Source organism: Tupaia chinensis, unplaced genomic scaffold, assembly GCF_000334495.1.
Source record: "Tupaia chinensis unplaced genomic scaffold, TupChi_1.0 Scaffold000597_1, whole genome shotgun sequence".
NCBI classification, from domain to species: domain Eukaryota; kingdom Metazoa; phylum Chordata; class Mammalia; order Scandentia; family Tupaiidae; genus Tupaia; species Tupaia belangeri.
In genome coordinates this window covers 4,112,239-4,128,407 of record NW_006160114.1, presented here as the reverse complement: position 1 = coordinate 4,128,407, position 16,169 = coordinate 4,112,239, and the positions used below count along the sequence as shown (strand labels likewise).

The 16,169-nt window shown below is 35.4% G+C and overlaps 1 protein-coding gene across 5 annotated transcripts in view; it reads right to left on the bottom strand.

The window, feature by feature from the left end:
* PDS5B (PDS5 cohesin associated factor B) overlaps positions 1–16,169 on the bottom strand; it is a 226,504-nt gene that overhangs the window by 55,552 nt on the left and 154,783 nt on the right. For all 5 annotated transcript variants that reach the window (XM_027775693.1, XM_027775694.1, XM_006158446.3 and 2 more), the window contains exons 18-19: positions 15,417–15,522; positions 11,638–11,798 (exon numbers count right to left, since the gene is read on the bottom strand). In XM_027775693.1, the coding sequence (XP_027631494.1) occupies positions 11,638–11,798; positions 15,417–15,522 (267 nt within the window). The remainder of the gene's footprint in view (positions 1–11,637; positions 11,799–15,416; positions 15,523–16,169) is intronic.

Here is a 16,169-nt window from a genome sequence, read left to right as displayed (position 1 = left end):
CCCTCCCCCACCCCCCCACCCCATTAAGGTAATACCACAATCCCTTCTCGGTTTTGGGCACACAAGTACACACATCTAGCATGTTATTCCAGCCACCAGATCCAGGACTGGAATTGTGTAGTAAGCCATGTGGGATCGAGCTGCCTTTACCACAACACCAGTATGCCCCATCCTGATTTCTTTCTCTCTCTTTTTTTTTTTTTAAAAAAAGAGAGTATTTTGCTGTAGGGTGCATGCACTGCTTGCTGGAGAGACAGAAAGCAAAAAAATTACCCTCCAGGAAAGATGGCCACACCAATCCCTTCTCTTCTTGGGATCTTGGGCATGCACATACATGTGCTCAGCATGAGTTTTAAAGCACTAGGACCAGGACTAGAATGGCAGTCGAATATATGGGAGTCCAGTGGCATACTATTATGCTGCTGGTTCCTCAATCCTGATTTCTTAATATCATTTCCATTAAAAGGAATCAAGGGGCTCTATGGAGAAAAGGGTGATTCCAGTTGTGGGCAAAAAATGTACCTGATGGGCCTAGAACATCTTATCTATACCAGATAGCAAAGAAATGACAAAAACTACTGGGGTTGTCTGAAAAATTCAGGGCCACACTGAAATAGGCTTCTAGGATTAAAGAAAGGGCAATCTGAGCATCAATGAGTATGATCATTGAAACAAACTGAAGCACAAGTATACGTAAAGCCATGTGTTCACAATATTAAAAACACACACACACTCAGAATCAGCAGGTACCATGATGATTAAGGCTCTGGACTTAGATATGGCTGACTGTGGTTCAAGTCCCAGACATGGTGGCTTGTTTTCTCACTTCCCTCTCTCTCTGTCTCTGGTGGCATAGTGGTTAAAACCCTGGACTCCCACACAGCCCACTGCAGTTCAAGTCCTAGACTTTGCAGCTTGAAACTCAGGTCAGAAGCAAGTCCATGCATACCCAAAATCCTCGAAGGAGAATGGAGAAGATGGGATTGTGGTATGGTCACCCCACAGGGAATGATTTCTTACTTTCTCTAGGTGAATACATGTATCCTATAGCAAAAATCTTTCAAAAAAAAAAAGAATATCACTGAGATATTTTCTGCAGTTACTTTAGTTATTAAACTCCCCAGATAAGGGACCAGCGGTTGGTGTAATGGCTATGTCGCTGTACTCCCACATAGTCGACCATGGTTCGAGTCCCGGACCCGGGGGCTTAAACTCACACCGGGTGCATGTGACTGCGTGCCCATGATCCTGAGAGAAGAATAGAGAAGAGGGGATTGTGGTGTGGCCATCCTCCCTGCGGGGGTGATTTCTTGCTTTCTGTCTCTCAGGCAAGCACATGAGCCCTATAGTAAAAACCTCTCCAAAAAAAAAAAAAAAAAACCAGATAAGACCTAGCTTCTCATAAATCACGTTTGACAATATAAACATCCATGAACTCTTTTCCAGGAATTGTAGAGAAAGTTTTAAGTTTCACAAATAAGAAGCAACTTTAAATGAAATTTAAATTTAATTTGGCATTAGGGCAACTGCACTGACCGAAGAGAGGTAAAGAGGCAGAGAGCGAGAGAGAGAAAGAGAGAAGGAGAAAATGAAAAATCACTTCCCAAGAGGGATGGCTACACTGCAATCCCTTCTCCACTCTCCTCTCAGTATTTTGAGCATGCATACACACCCAGTCTATTTTTCAAGCTGCTGGATTCAGGACAAGAATGGCACAATAGGCCATGTGGAATCCAGTCACCTTAATCTCCATGCCATCTGCTGGCCTTTATCTGAGATTTTTAAACATATTTAATGAGAAACTTTAATTTATCTAATGTTTTACATACTCATTTGTTTTAACAAAAATAAACCAAAACAATGGTACAAATGAAAAAAAATAACAATTTCGAGAACCAGCAGTTAGCGTAATGGCTATGTCGCTGGACTCCCTCGTAGTCAACTGTGGTTCACGTTCCGGACCCGGTGGCTTAAAACTCATGCCGGGTGCGTGTACGTGCACGTGCATGCCCAGGATCCCGAGAGAAGAATGGAGGAGAAGGGATTGTGGCCTGACCATCCCCCCTGGGGGGTGATTTCTCGCTTTCTGTCTCTATGTCTCTGTCTGTCTGGCGAGCACACGTGCCCTTATAGTGAAAACCTCTCAAAAAAAAAAAAAAAAAAATTTCAAGAACTCTGATGAAACTTAACTGTTTAGTGAAAAATAATTAAAGCAATTGCCTTCTCTGGCTGCTTTTGCTATTAAAAAAAAATCCTTATTCTCACAATAAACTTATTTCCTTTGTTCGAATTCAAATCTCCCCCCTCATGATAATCATATATATGTAGATAATGTAAACCAAACTGAAAAATACATTTAGAACATTAAAGAAAAATGTCAGCATCTTACTACCTCAAAATAATATATACTGTCAAATATTTGGTAAATACTCTTTTTTTTTTTGAGGTGGAGGTTGCTATACGGCGTGTGCGCTCATCAGAAAGACAGAGGGAGACAGAGAGACAGAAAGCAAGAAATCACCCCCAAGGGGGGATGACCACACTGCAATCCCTTCTCCTCCATTCTCCCCTCAGGATCTTGGGCACGCACGCACACACGCCCGGCATGAGTTTAAGCCACCAGGTCCGGGACTTGAACTGTGGGCGACTACACAGGAGTCCAGAGACATAGCCTTTATACCAACTGCTAGTCCCATGGTAAATACTCTTCTAAAATTAAATATTATCTAAAATTTCTCTAGACAAATTATACCATACAAATTATTAAATTAATCAAATTTAAAATATATACTATTAGGTGCATTTTTTTTTCACCCAGCAGTGTTGTATAGCACCTCCTTTTTCAAATATTCTAGACTCTATCCTTAATAGTCACATACATATTACTTTATAACTACACCAAATAATCTAACAAATATCATACTAATGCGCATTTAGATTTTAAAAAAAGAAAAACGATACAAACTTAATAATATACATCCCTGTGCTATTTATTTATTTGGTTTTTGCCATATAGCACATAGACTTATATAGAGATATAAAGAGAGGGAAAGTGAGAAATCACCCCCTAGGATGGCAATCCCTTTTCTTCCAGTCTCCTCTCGGGATTTCAGGTACGCATGCACACAGGCCTGACATGATATTCAAGCTGTCAGGTCTGGGGCTCGAACTGTAGTCACCCATGTGAGTCTAGCCACTTTAACTACCACATCACCTCCTGCACTGTGCTCACACCCCCCACACACCTGCCATGCTATTTCTGAACTTTATGCCTATTCTTTATAATGTACTCTTAAGGTCCTGAAGCTATAAATCTGCAAACTATACCTATCATACTCACTTGAGAGATGTCTTCTGTAAGTTTTTCCCAGTAAGACACACCAAGCTTCTTTAGACATTCTAAAAACAATTCTAAAGCAGTAGCTTTACTGCCACTCAGCAACACCCAGGCCACGCCATACCATGGCAGTCAGTTGGGTGATACTGACAGGACTTTCTCACCTTGTACACATCTTCTTTCCAACTGTCTCACCTGCCATAGGGATCATAGCTGGGTCTAGCAGTTCATTTCTCCAAGTTACCAATGTAATCCTTCAAACATCTGTGTTAATTTATTTATATTTAAAATACCTGGTACAATTTCTATTTCTCTGATGGGACCCTGACCATATAATGACTATGTGACTATGTTCTCTAATTATGTCTGGGATAATTTCCTAAAAGTGAAACTGCAGAGTTAAAGACTTACACACATTTTAAATTTGCATCAATTTATACTCCCACCAACAGAGCATCACTGGAATGTTAGCTAACACTGGTTACATCATACAATTATTTTTATTGACTTTTTTTTTTTTTTTTTGGAGAGGTTTTTGCTATAGGGCGCCTGCGCTTGCCAAAAAGACAGAGACAGAAAGACAGAAATCAACACCCTGGGGGGATGACCACATCACAATTCCTTCTCCTCCATTCTCCTCTTGGGATCTTGGGCACGCTCGCACACACATCCAGCATGAGTTTAAGCCACCGGGTCCGGGACTCAAACCACAGTCGACTACATGGGAGTCCAGCGACATAGCCATTATACTAACTGCTGGTCCCATTATTGACATTCCTTTGACTATATAAACATCTTTTTGTGATTTGGGGGACACTGGAGAACTTCCTGTTACGAATTTCCTATTCATTCCCTTTGCTAGTACTCTAATGTTGTGTTTGATGTGCCTTCATGAACAATCTTCATACATAACAAATATTAACCTTTTCTACATCATAAAAATTGGAAGTAGCTTTCTAGTGTACCATTTCTGTTTCTGAATTATATCATGATTTGAGCTTTTATCTGGACAGTGATTCTCTTCCACTAAAATATAAGGGCAAAGTTCATTACAACCATCCTCAGCACCCAGAATAATACCTGATAAAAAGTGGAGGCTCCATAAATTATTTTCAAAGAGTAGATTTTTATAAATAATCCAACCCATCAATATTTTATTTATAACTTGGCATTAGTCTTCTTTCTCTCATAATCAAAGGAGTTATAGGAACATACTGGTCACTAATACTTTCATTAATCCATTTTGTATTTTTTAAATCTTAGGTAAATCAAGAACTTATCCTTAATTCATCTGAAATATATATAAAAATCAAGATAAAGAGTCTAAGTTAATTTTTGTTTTCAAAATAACTTGTCAGTTAGTTACGGAGTAACCTAAATTTCCCTGACCAGTTTATTTATTAAATATTATATTCCCCTATCCACCAGTAGAAGGTTGCAAATTTCTTCTACCCTTCACTTCTAGGTCTTCTAATTTTTACTCTCATAAGATTTTCTAAACAGTTGTTAGTGATATATAAGAAAAGCCTTGAATTTTTATATACTTATTTTGGCTACCCTTTTTGAAGTTGGGTTTCAGCTGATTCTCCTGGATTTTCCAAGAAATATGAGAATTTTGTTTCTTCTTTTTCAACATCTGTACCGTTATGGTATTAAGTATTATGTAATTATATTGGCTAAGCTTCCAAAATGATATTAATAGAAAAGACAGTATAGTTTCTTATATTGTTTCTGATTTTACTGGGAATGCCTCTAGTGTTTTATTACATGATGCTGGCTACTGATCTGAGAAATAACTGTATTATAACGGCATTTATTTCTACATTACTGGAATTAATTAGAAATAGACTGATTTTTAAAATCAGAAACTTTTTCAGCATCTATTAAAACTATCTATTGTATACCTTTTCCTTTTTACTCAATGATATAATGAATTACAAATATATCAGGTCATCAGGAATGTCATAAAGCATTTTTCTGTTTTCCTATGCAAAAATGTGTCATACCCGACAACCCAATAAATAGTAGGCTTAGTAAGACCAAAACTCTTTGTATTCCTGGAATTTACCATATTTGGCCACATCTGTATTTTTTTATTTTCAGTTACCAGAGGGTGTGTATACTTGCCAAAGAGGAAGCATCCTTTAATGGGGACCTGGTCACACATAATCCCTCCTCCTCCATTTCTCCAACCTATCAGAACTTTGGGCATAGATGCACACATATCCAGGGTGATTTTTTTAAGCTGCTGGAGTCAGAACACAAACTATGGTCAGCTATGTGTGATCCAGTCCCTATACACAGGATTTAGCCATGCACTAGAGTGGCCTCACAATATATATTCTTATTTTATTGTAACGAACTCTTTTTGCTAATATGTTACTTATACAAAAATGTATTTTAGTAAGCTTTCTCTTAGTTTTCTTTTGGAGGAATATATTTGATCAGGTTTTAGCATCCACGTTGGTTACCTTGACTTTAAAGAACATGAATACCACACATACATTATGGAATACTACTCAGCCATAAAAAAGAGATCAATCCCAATGTTTGATACAAAGTGGATGAATATGGAATATTTAATGCTAAGTGAAGCAAACCAAACTATGAAGGAGAGGCACTGTATATCCCTGCTTAATAAATATGAATGTCTGCCCTCTATGGCAAAAACTCAGAGACTGAAAGGTATAAAAGGACAACTGTAGATACTAGAGACACTAAAAAGGGGGCCAGGTTATAGGGGGTGAGGAGGGCCAGCAGGTGGTATGGTGGTTAAGGCACTGGACTCCCACATAGCTGACTGCAGTTTGAGTACCAGACGTGGCTCACTTTCTCCCTTTCCCTCTCTCTCTCTTTTTCTCTCTGGTCAAATTAAGAAATAAATAATAACAATAAATAAAATAAATAATTCTTTTTAAAAAATGAGAGTGGGCAAAAGAGAAAAAAACATTTAACAGACACAAAAATAAAAGTTTTATGATGATAATAATGTATATGATAATATCACTGACCAGACTAATATACACTATATCGATGCTGGAAAAAAAATTATGCACACTGTAAAAATATACGAGGATGAAATGCACATAAAAAAATACATAAGATGAAAAAAGAAGTATGAATTCTTTTTTGCCCCCCCTACCCTGAACAGTTAAAAAGAATTAGAATTCCTGGTTTCTTATAGACTTGAAATATATCCTTCAAGACACAATTTTTACTGGTGCTTCTATTAAAGAATAATTTTCTCAATTTCTTTTATACTTGCAATCTACTATATTTTCTTCTTCCCTTTCTTGAGGCAATTTTATACAGATCATCCTTTTAAAAAAAAACAGGTTTTTTTAATATATTTGCATAGTTATATCTAAAAGTTAAATACTGAGAACACAAAAATAGGAAAAGACAAATAAGATACATGCAAATAAGAACATAAAACCCAGACTTAGGAAAATAAGCAAAACTAAATTCCAAGAGAAGCATCCATGAAAAGAGAGGGTAGCTTAGGGACCAGAAGATAGCAAAAAGGTTAAGTTGCTGGAATCCCACTGAAACTCCCAGCAGGCACATATGCGTGCACCCAAGATCCCTGGAAGAGAATGGAGGAAAAGGGATAGTGCATGGCCACCCCCTCCCACTCCCTCCCACTTCCCCACTCCCCAGGGAGTGATTTTTCACTTTCCATCTAACAGCTCCTGTTTCCATCCCTCTCTTTCTCTCACAGTGCCTGCAACCTAAGGGGGGAAAAAAATTCTCAAAAACAAAAGAGAGAAGGTGGCCTCATAATAAAATTGTTGATACATTTCCTAAGTCCATGTATATTTAATACAAACACAACTTGGGTTTGCAAGGAAATGCTTCAATTTTATTCTTTTTTTCATCAAAAACTCTCCAACTGTTAAATCATTAACTTCAGAAATCTTATGTGGTTTAAAATAAGTCATTCTCATTATTTTCTGATTACATGACCTAATATGCTTTCTCCTTGATGTTTATGAAATTGACTCTATAATCTCTGAAAATTCAGTAAACTGCAGCAGGATATTTTCCTAAAATATGAGTCTTAAGGATAACAAGACTCCTGTTTTCATTCATTCTAAACAAGTTTGCTATTACTATTTTCTTAAATATTTTCCTTTCCTTACTATTGCATTATCTACTCCACAGAAACCAAGTATGATTTTTCACTATTTGCAATTCATTCTCGTTAGCTACTTTTACTTTTTGTCCATTTTCTCCACATTTTATGCAATTTCCTCAAACCCAATATCTACTTTACTGATTCCATCTTCTATACTGCTTATTCTACTCCTTACTACTTGTAATACATTATATCCTAAGATGCAAATATGTTTTTGCTCTTCTTTACTCTGCATATTAACTTCTTTAGTTGTTATTTTTAATTTTTTTAATCTCATTTACTGTTTAACTTTCCTGGCAGTTTAGAGTAACAGTCTAAGACTTTCTTTTTTCTAAAAAAATTCTTGAAAACAGTGCTTCTCAGTGTACTGCAGGTGGCATGGAGGTTAAAGGTGCTGGACTCCCACATGGTTGACCACAGTTCAAGTCCTGGACCTGCCAGTTTGCTTTCTCACTTTCTCTCTCTTTCTGTCTCACTATAGTCAAATTTTAAAATAACAGTAATAATAAATAAAATAAAGGAAATAATTCTTTAAAAAAAAAATAGTACTTCTGGGACCAGCAGTTGGCATAATGGCTATGTCACTGGACTCCCATGTAGTCTATCGAGGTTCGAGTCATGGACCTGGTGGCTTAAACTCATGCTGAGTGCATGTGCATGTGTGCCCAAGATCCCAAGAGAAGAATGGAGGAGAAGTTATTGTAGCTTGGCCACTCCCCCCTGGGGAGTGATTTCTCATTTTCTGTCTCTCTGTCTCTCTCAGTATTTCTGGAGAGCGCATGCACTCTATAGCAAAAACTTCTCCAAAAGAAATAGTGCTTCTAATTTGTCTTTTGAATAATAAAATATTTACATAAGTTTCATGACTGTTTATTTATTTTTATTCTGTTAATTTATCTATTAAAAAAATCATCTCTGGGACCAGTAATTAGTGTAATGGCTATGTCGCCAGACTCCCATGTAGTCAACTGGGACCAGGAGTTAGCGTAATGGCTATGTCGCTGGACTCCCACATAGTTGACCGCAGTTCGAGTCCCGGACCCGGTGGCTTAAACTCACGCCAGGCGCATGTGCGTGCATGCCCAAGATCCCAAGAGGAGAATGGAGAAGGGATTGCAGCGTGGTCATCCCCCCTGGGGGGTGATTTCCTGCTTTCTGTCTGGCGAGCACACGCACCCTATAGCAAAAACCTCTTAAAAAAAAAAATCCTCTGGCTCTGCCATTTAAACAAAAACACAGTTAGAATCTCTCTAATGATTGAACACTGAACACGTCTCTTCAAAATCTAACATCAAAGCACCAACTTGGGCTATAATTGCTTAATCAGTTAAATAACATATGGGAGAGAAGTTAGGACTAAAAGTAGCGAATTCTTTATCCCTGTGTAATTTCTCTCCAAATTTGTTAAAACTCTCAGCAAGGTTAAGAACCAACTTCACTTGAGTTATGGGTATATCATACCCTACATATACCCTCAGTTTTGGTACATCTACCTAGTCTGAGGTAAGCCAGACTCCTGAGAGACAGGTTTAGTCAGAATGGAATCCCGTAACTCACCATCATCATTTTAATTTAGTGATTCACCACACGATTTTTTTCTGTTCCTGTAAATTCAGTAATAAAGATATTTCCTTCACAATTCTCCTGCTAATTTTACCTCACCTATAAGTTTTGATCTTTCTGGTAAGGAACATAGGTTGGACTTCAATACTGTCCATTTTGTGGTAGCTTCTACTTAGATGCATTTTTCTTCTGTCCTTTTTTAATTATCTTGTTGAATTCCAGGGAAGATAGTTTGAGCAACATTCACTTAACTGTACTTTTGGCTCAAAATAACTTACCAAACTTAGTAATTTAAAAGAAAAAAAATCTGTATTCATAGTCTCTCTCCTAGAAGAATAACTATATTATGATCTACTTCATCAAGAACAGTATGTGCACACAAAGTATTCTGCATCAGTTTAGCTAATTCTCATGAGAGGCATTTGAAATATACTAAGCATACAAATCAAATAATTTTAAGAACTGGCTACACTCCTATGTAAGAAGACTGCATGGTGTCACAATCCTGGTCTGGGTGTTATAATTCTCTCTCTCACTTATGGAATCAATAAGGGGGAAAGAAATCTTAAAAATAAAAAAGAAAGGGAATAAAAAACCTTCAGTGAATAAGTCACATTAAAACAATCCTTTAATAAGTAAAGAATTATTCCAAAATAAGGCCAGCAGATGGCGTAGTGATTACATCTTCAGACTCCCACATGGTCAGCCTCAGTTTGAGTCCCAGACTGAACACACTGGGATGCGCATGCATGCCCAAAATCCTGAGAGAAGAATGGAGAAGAAGGGATCGCAGACTGGCCATCCCCCTTGAGGGCGATTTCTCATTTTCTGTCTGTCTCTCTGGTGAGCACACACGTCCTATAGCAAAAATCTCAACCAATCAATCAATAAGAAAAGAACTATGCCACAATGGATGCAATACTACAGGACTTATAGCCAAACAAACCTAAATTCAAATCTTGGCTCTGGTAGCTGTGCAACCTAAAATCATTTGCTTCTTTGAACATTAGATTCCTTACTTCAAAGATTAGGATAATAACTACACTTCAATAAATTCTTATAAGATTTAAATGAGACAGTACAATTTCTTAAACATTCAGTAAATGGTATAATTATGTACAATTTATATATGATATATATTTATGTGTATTTGTATATAATGTAAGTTATGTACATGTTCACTTATACATAAAAAATATATATGTGCCTGTGTGTATGGGTGTATAAATACATATCTATATATATAAAATCAAATTTTAATCTCTGATCTACATAGAAGAGCTATAACACCATTGCAAAGGGATACTTTGGCTCTGGTGTCACATAAAAATTAAAAAGTCCAGTTATATGAGGCCAGGAGATGGTGGAACAGTTATGTTACTGGACTCGCACATGGCCAGCTGCAATTTAAGTGCCAGACCTGATGGCTTGAAAATCATGCTGGGCACATGTGCATGCATGCCAAGATCCTGGGAGGAGAATGGAGCAGAAGGGATTGTACAGTGGCATCCCCCCTTAAGCATGATTTCTCACTTTCCCTCTCACTGTCTCTGTCTCTCTCTCTCTCCCCAGCAAGCACATATGCCCCAAGGCAAAAACCACTTAATAAAAATTAAAAAGTCAATTCTAAACAATAGTGTCATACTCTTGCCAGAAATACAACTATTACAAAATTCTGGCATGTTCCAATTACTATTTAAATAATGACTTAATCTTGCACTTATCATCAGTTTCTAGAATTGGTTTAATTCACAAGAATAACAAAAATTGTACCTGAGAATTCCAAACATAGCTTTGTCCATAATTTCTTTCTCAAGAAAAGAACCACAGTATTACAAAGACATAAAGAATTGTATAGATAATTCTTGTGCATGAAGAAGCATGCTACCTGCAACTATAACTAACTAGATCGATGGCTAAGCTAGAATTGATAAGGAACAGGTGAAACTAACCACATATAACTACGGTAGTATCAAAACCATGATCTTTTCTCCAAGAACAGGGGGAGAGAGATATCCAGAGAAAAGAAAGAAGTGATTTACACAGAATGAAAACTTATTCTTTTGAGCTATTACAGACTCTTGAACAATAATCAATCACCATTAGCGAGTCCTTAGATAATAGCTCAATTTCCTATTCTTGGCTATATTGGAATACCAAAAAAATTACACTACTTTTAAGATGAATATCCTATGCTTTCTACTTCCTTGTGTCAAATAAAGCACTGCTTATAAAATTTTTGGTCTGGTACCTTTAATCACAGAGGAAACTAAAGAATACTATAAATAGTCCTGCTGAAATTCTTTTTGAATTTTCCACTGTACCTTTAATCCACGTGAACTATTAAGCCTATGTTATACCAGGGACTGTTAAACTAACGCATCAGAGAGATATGCCATGTTTATCCCATGCTTTCAGAAATCTAAAATATCAATCTATGCTTTCTCCCAGGAAAGAAGAAACTATATTGAACACTACAGCCTTAAAAATAACCCAGACAATTTTTCTTCAATATCTGAAAGTTATCACTTAATAAATACATAAACAGATCATTACTCTTCTAATGCCCACAGTACTTATCAAAATAAAGTCAACTTACGATCTGATGTGTGGGAAATCCTCTTCAATTTTGCTTCCTGTGTTTTTGAATATCTGTAGTGCAGCTTCTGCAACTTTTTCATCATCCATTTTCAGACAAGCCAGGAGTGATTCAAATGTTTCAGCAGAATGAAATGAGATGGGATGAGTAAATGAGAGTACCTACAAAAGGAGTCACAAAATGATTTGCAAAAGCTTTTCACCCTTATAAATCTAAAATGTTAAAAATTAGAAATGTTATGAATCAAAGTCAATACAAAAATAATCATGGTAACAAACAGAGAGCACTATAACTAAAATTTAAAACTTACTCAAACATATTACAGAAATGATACTGTGGAGGAAGACTGCATGATAAAAAGTAATTTATTCCATAATTAAATTACAAGGTAATATAATTCTAGTCAAAATAATTTGAATTTTGATTACTGTTTGGGTTTTTAGTACAATGAAGGAGTAGGAAAAAAAAATTTTGTAGGAAAAAGGAACATGAAGAGAAAATTTAAAGCAATCTATTTTTCTAAATAATGGTTATTAGAGAGGCCAGCAGGTAGTATGGTGGTTAAGTCACTGAACTCCCAACACAGCTGAATGCAGTTCAAGTTCCAGACCTGGTGGCTTGTTTTGTCACTTTCCCTCTCTCTGTTTCTCTCAGAGGAGTACCTGTGCCCTTAGTAAATTAAAAAATAGTAATCAATTAAATTAAATAATAATTATTATTTTTAAAGTTCATTAGAAGAGACTGGCTAAGACATTTTTGAAAAAAAGTAAACTTGAGGAAGGGGTAAAACACTTACCATACAGTAAAAGATACCATAAAATTAACAAAAACCCCATCAACTTGGTACTAACATTATAAGAAACATGAAAGAGGAAAAGTAAACCAATAACTAGACTCTCACATATACAGTAATCCATCACTTAACAATGGAGATACATTCTGAGAAATGTGTGGTTAGGCAACTTGCCACTGGGGGGGAGGGGGAATCATAGAATGTACTTAAACAAACCTAGATGGTATAATCTACTATACACCTAGACTATGTGATATATACAGCCTTTTAAAATCTTATGGGACCGGGACCAGCAGTTAGTGTAATGGCTATGTCGTTGGACTCTCATGTAGTAGACCATGGTTCATGTCCCAGACCCAGTGGCTTAAAATTCACACTGAGCACATGTGCATGTGTGCCCAAGATCCCAAGAGGAGAATGGAGGAGAAGGGACTGTGGCGTGGCCAACCCCCTGGGGGGTGATTTCATGTTTTCTGTCTCCCTGTCTCTCTCCATCTGTGTGGCAAGTGCATGCGCCCTATAGCAAAAACCTCTAAAAAAAAAAAAAAAATTCTTATGGGACCATCATTGTCTATATGGCCCATCATTGACAAAACCATCATTATATGACACATAATGTATAAGAATGCAGATTATGTAAACTGTGATAAATTATAAAGACAGCAATAGAAATGAAGTCTTGGGAAAAGTGGTAGCTACTGAGGAAAATAATCAAATTCAATCCCACTCCCACACCAATGCACACTATTGAAACAAATTTCAGATAGGTTACATTTAAAATTTTAAAAATACTAATTAAAAATCTTCGGAACACTATTGAACCTTTTAATAAAACAATTGGGGGAGGTGACGGCAGGAGGCTTGGTGGTTAAGGGCACTAGATTCCCACATGGTCGACCATGGTTCAAATTCCAGAGCTGCAGCTTGCTTTCTCACTTTCCCCCTCTCTCGTGCTCTCTCTCTCACACACTCTGTCTCTCTCTCTGCTCAGATAAAAATAAATAAAATAAATAAAGTTCCAGCAGTTGGCATAATGGCTATGTCACTGGACTCCCATGTAGTCGACCACGGTTCGAGTCCCGCACCCAGTGGCTTAAACTCACACTGGGCCCGTGTGCGTATGTGCCCACGACCCCAAGAGAAGAATGAGGAGAAGGGATTGCAGAGTGGCCATTCCCCCTGGGGGGTGATTTCTCACTTTCTATCTCTCTGTCTCTGTCTCCCTGGCAAGTGCACATGCCCTATACCAAAAACCTCACTAAAAAATAAATAAACAAAATAATTATTTTTAAAAAATAATAAAATAATGAGTACCAAATATGGAATGTAAGAAAAGCAAGAAGCAGGAAAATATACAAAGTATAATGACATATTTGTAAGATTCAAAAATAATCAAAATAAGTGATATGTTATTTAGAGGCATATATACAGACATAGATGACAGAACTATAAAGAATGGTAAGAGAATAATAAATCCAAAATTCAAGTCAATGATACCTGGAGAATGAGTTAGTAGGGGATACTTAAAGAACTACAATTGTATTTTTAATACATAATTTGAGTTATTTTATCTACTTTATAATGGGATTTGTGTCATTATTATATTTAATAGAAAACTTAATTTTTGTATATCAAATATGTCCCATAAAAAATTAAAATAAAATGTTCACTCGAATCAATAAAAAACATAGATGACTAAGATGTCAGTGGATATATGAACAAAGGATAAAAATAATGAAGTCACCATAAGGAAAACATGAACGATTAATATACTGAAAGTGGGACTAACTATGCAAATTAAAACTATTTCTGCTTATTAAATTAGCAGATCTTTTACAAATGTACAGCAATCCATATCTGAGAAGGTTAAGGAGATGGGCGCATTCATACACTACTGACTGAACATACATACTAGAACACTCTCTTTGTACAGAAATGTGTTTTTTCATATATCTATCTATATATATAGAATATATATAGATATATCTATATATATATGAAGGAATGAATTTTGAAAAAGGTCAATTTTCTTTAATTACTCAAGTTTTCAAAGTAAATAAGTAAGTAAAACATTAACCAGGAGAATTTATATAAGATATTATTCTTAGTACTGTTTATAAGAATAAAATTAGAAAAATTTAAATATCTAACAACAGAAAAATATTGGTTTGTCGGGAAAGTCATGAAGCAGTTTGCATAGAAAATTATATGTCATGACTTTTCCATCAACCCAACAGTAACACCATGAAACCTCAAAAGGGGATTATAACTATTTTTAAAAAATTATTATTTTTTAAATTTTGAGCCAACATTATACTAAAAAATTTATGTATGTAATTTAGCTCTCGACAAAGTAAGTACTATTATTATTTCCATTACAGATTAGGAAGTAGAGGCAAGTCAAAGTAATCAAAAGCACACAGAATATCACAGACAAAAATAAGATTTTTTTTTGAATATTCTGAAAAAGTCTTTTAAAAACACTAAAAAATCTGTTTACACATTAGTAAGAAAAATAATTAAGGATACAAGATAGTATATTCAGTCAGATCTCAACTATATAAAACTGCTCATTTTTTAAAGATTAAAAGGAAACAAAAGAATGTATGATGGGATTATGAATGTTTGTTTTATAGTTTCTTAATGGTTAACAATGAAATGCTATTTTTATAATCAGCAAAAGGTAGTAGCATACTTCATCTAACAAAATAAAAATGAAAGAGTTTTTTTAAAATTTGGCTCAATCTGTGGTAAGGTTAGCACCTTCTTTGCTCACTAATGACACCTTAATTATACCTCATTATTTTAATTAATACTGGATTAGATTATAGAATTTAAACTGAAAATATTCAGCTTACACATTAGGATAAATGTGCAATTTCTAAATTACTGAAGACAACTGAAAAAATTTCACTCTAGATTATATAAACTTAAGAAGCAAACTCAAAATAATATATTACACACTTAATTTTAAATAGATATTTACCTTAAGCAGCTCAAGACCTGCCCTGATAGCCTGATCAGTTGGAACACCTTCATCTTCATCATCTGCTGTTCCATCTATTGATTTGTTCACTTGCTTAATAAGAGCACTAACGTATAACAAAAAATAAAAGCTAATTTTTCAACTGTCATTTATTAACAACATATAAGAAAAATAATCATAAACATTTTAATATAGGTCATACTCAAAGCATATTGATATACATGTTTCCCAACCATTAATACAAAACCAATCGCTATAATAAAATACTTTGAAACACTTTTCAAAAAGTTATTTTTGTCCATTCAAATGAAGTCGAAGTATTACTTGATTTGTATTATTAATACTATCTATATATTTATATTATTGTCTTTTCAGTGGAAGAAGGCCTAAGCCAAACATATGGATAATAGATTATTTTCTAATTACCTAAAATTCATTAACAGTATACTAAATAAAACAATATTTACTGAAGTAAAGGAGACAGAGCAACATTAAGAACTTTCAAAATAATTACCAAATACTACTGTATCAGACAACTGTGACAGCTAGACACACATACAAGCCTGCTCCAGAACGTATAAAGCTACACAGGTAATAGACATACATTAAACATCACCAGGATATTAGAAAAGGAAGTACAACAGGGCAAAAAGAAAATGAAACTTTTTTTTAATTTGATATAAGTGATATATTTATATGAATGTTTTTTTCACATTTTATTGATTTACAAACTATCTTAATTAAACCAAATGC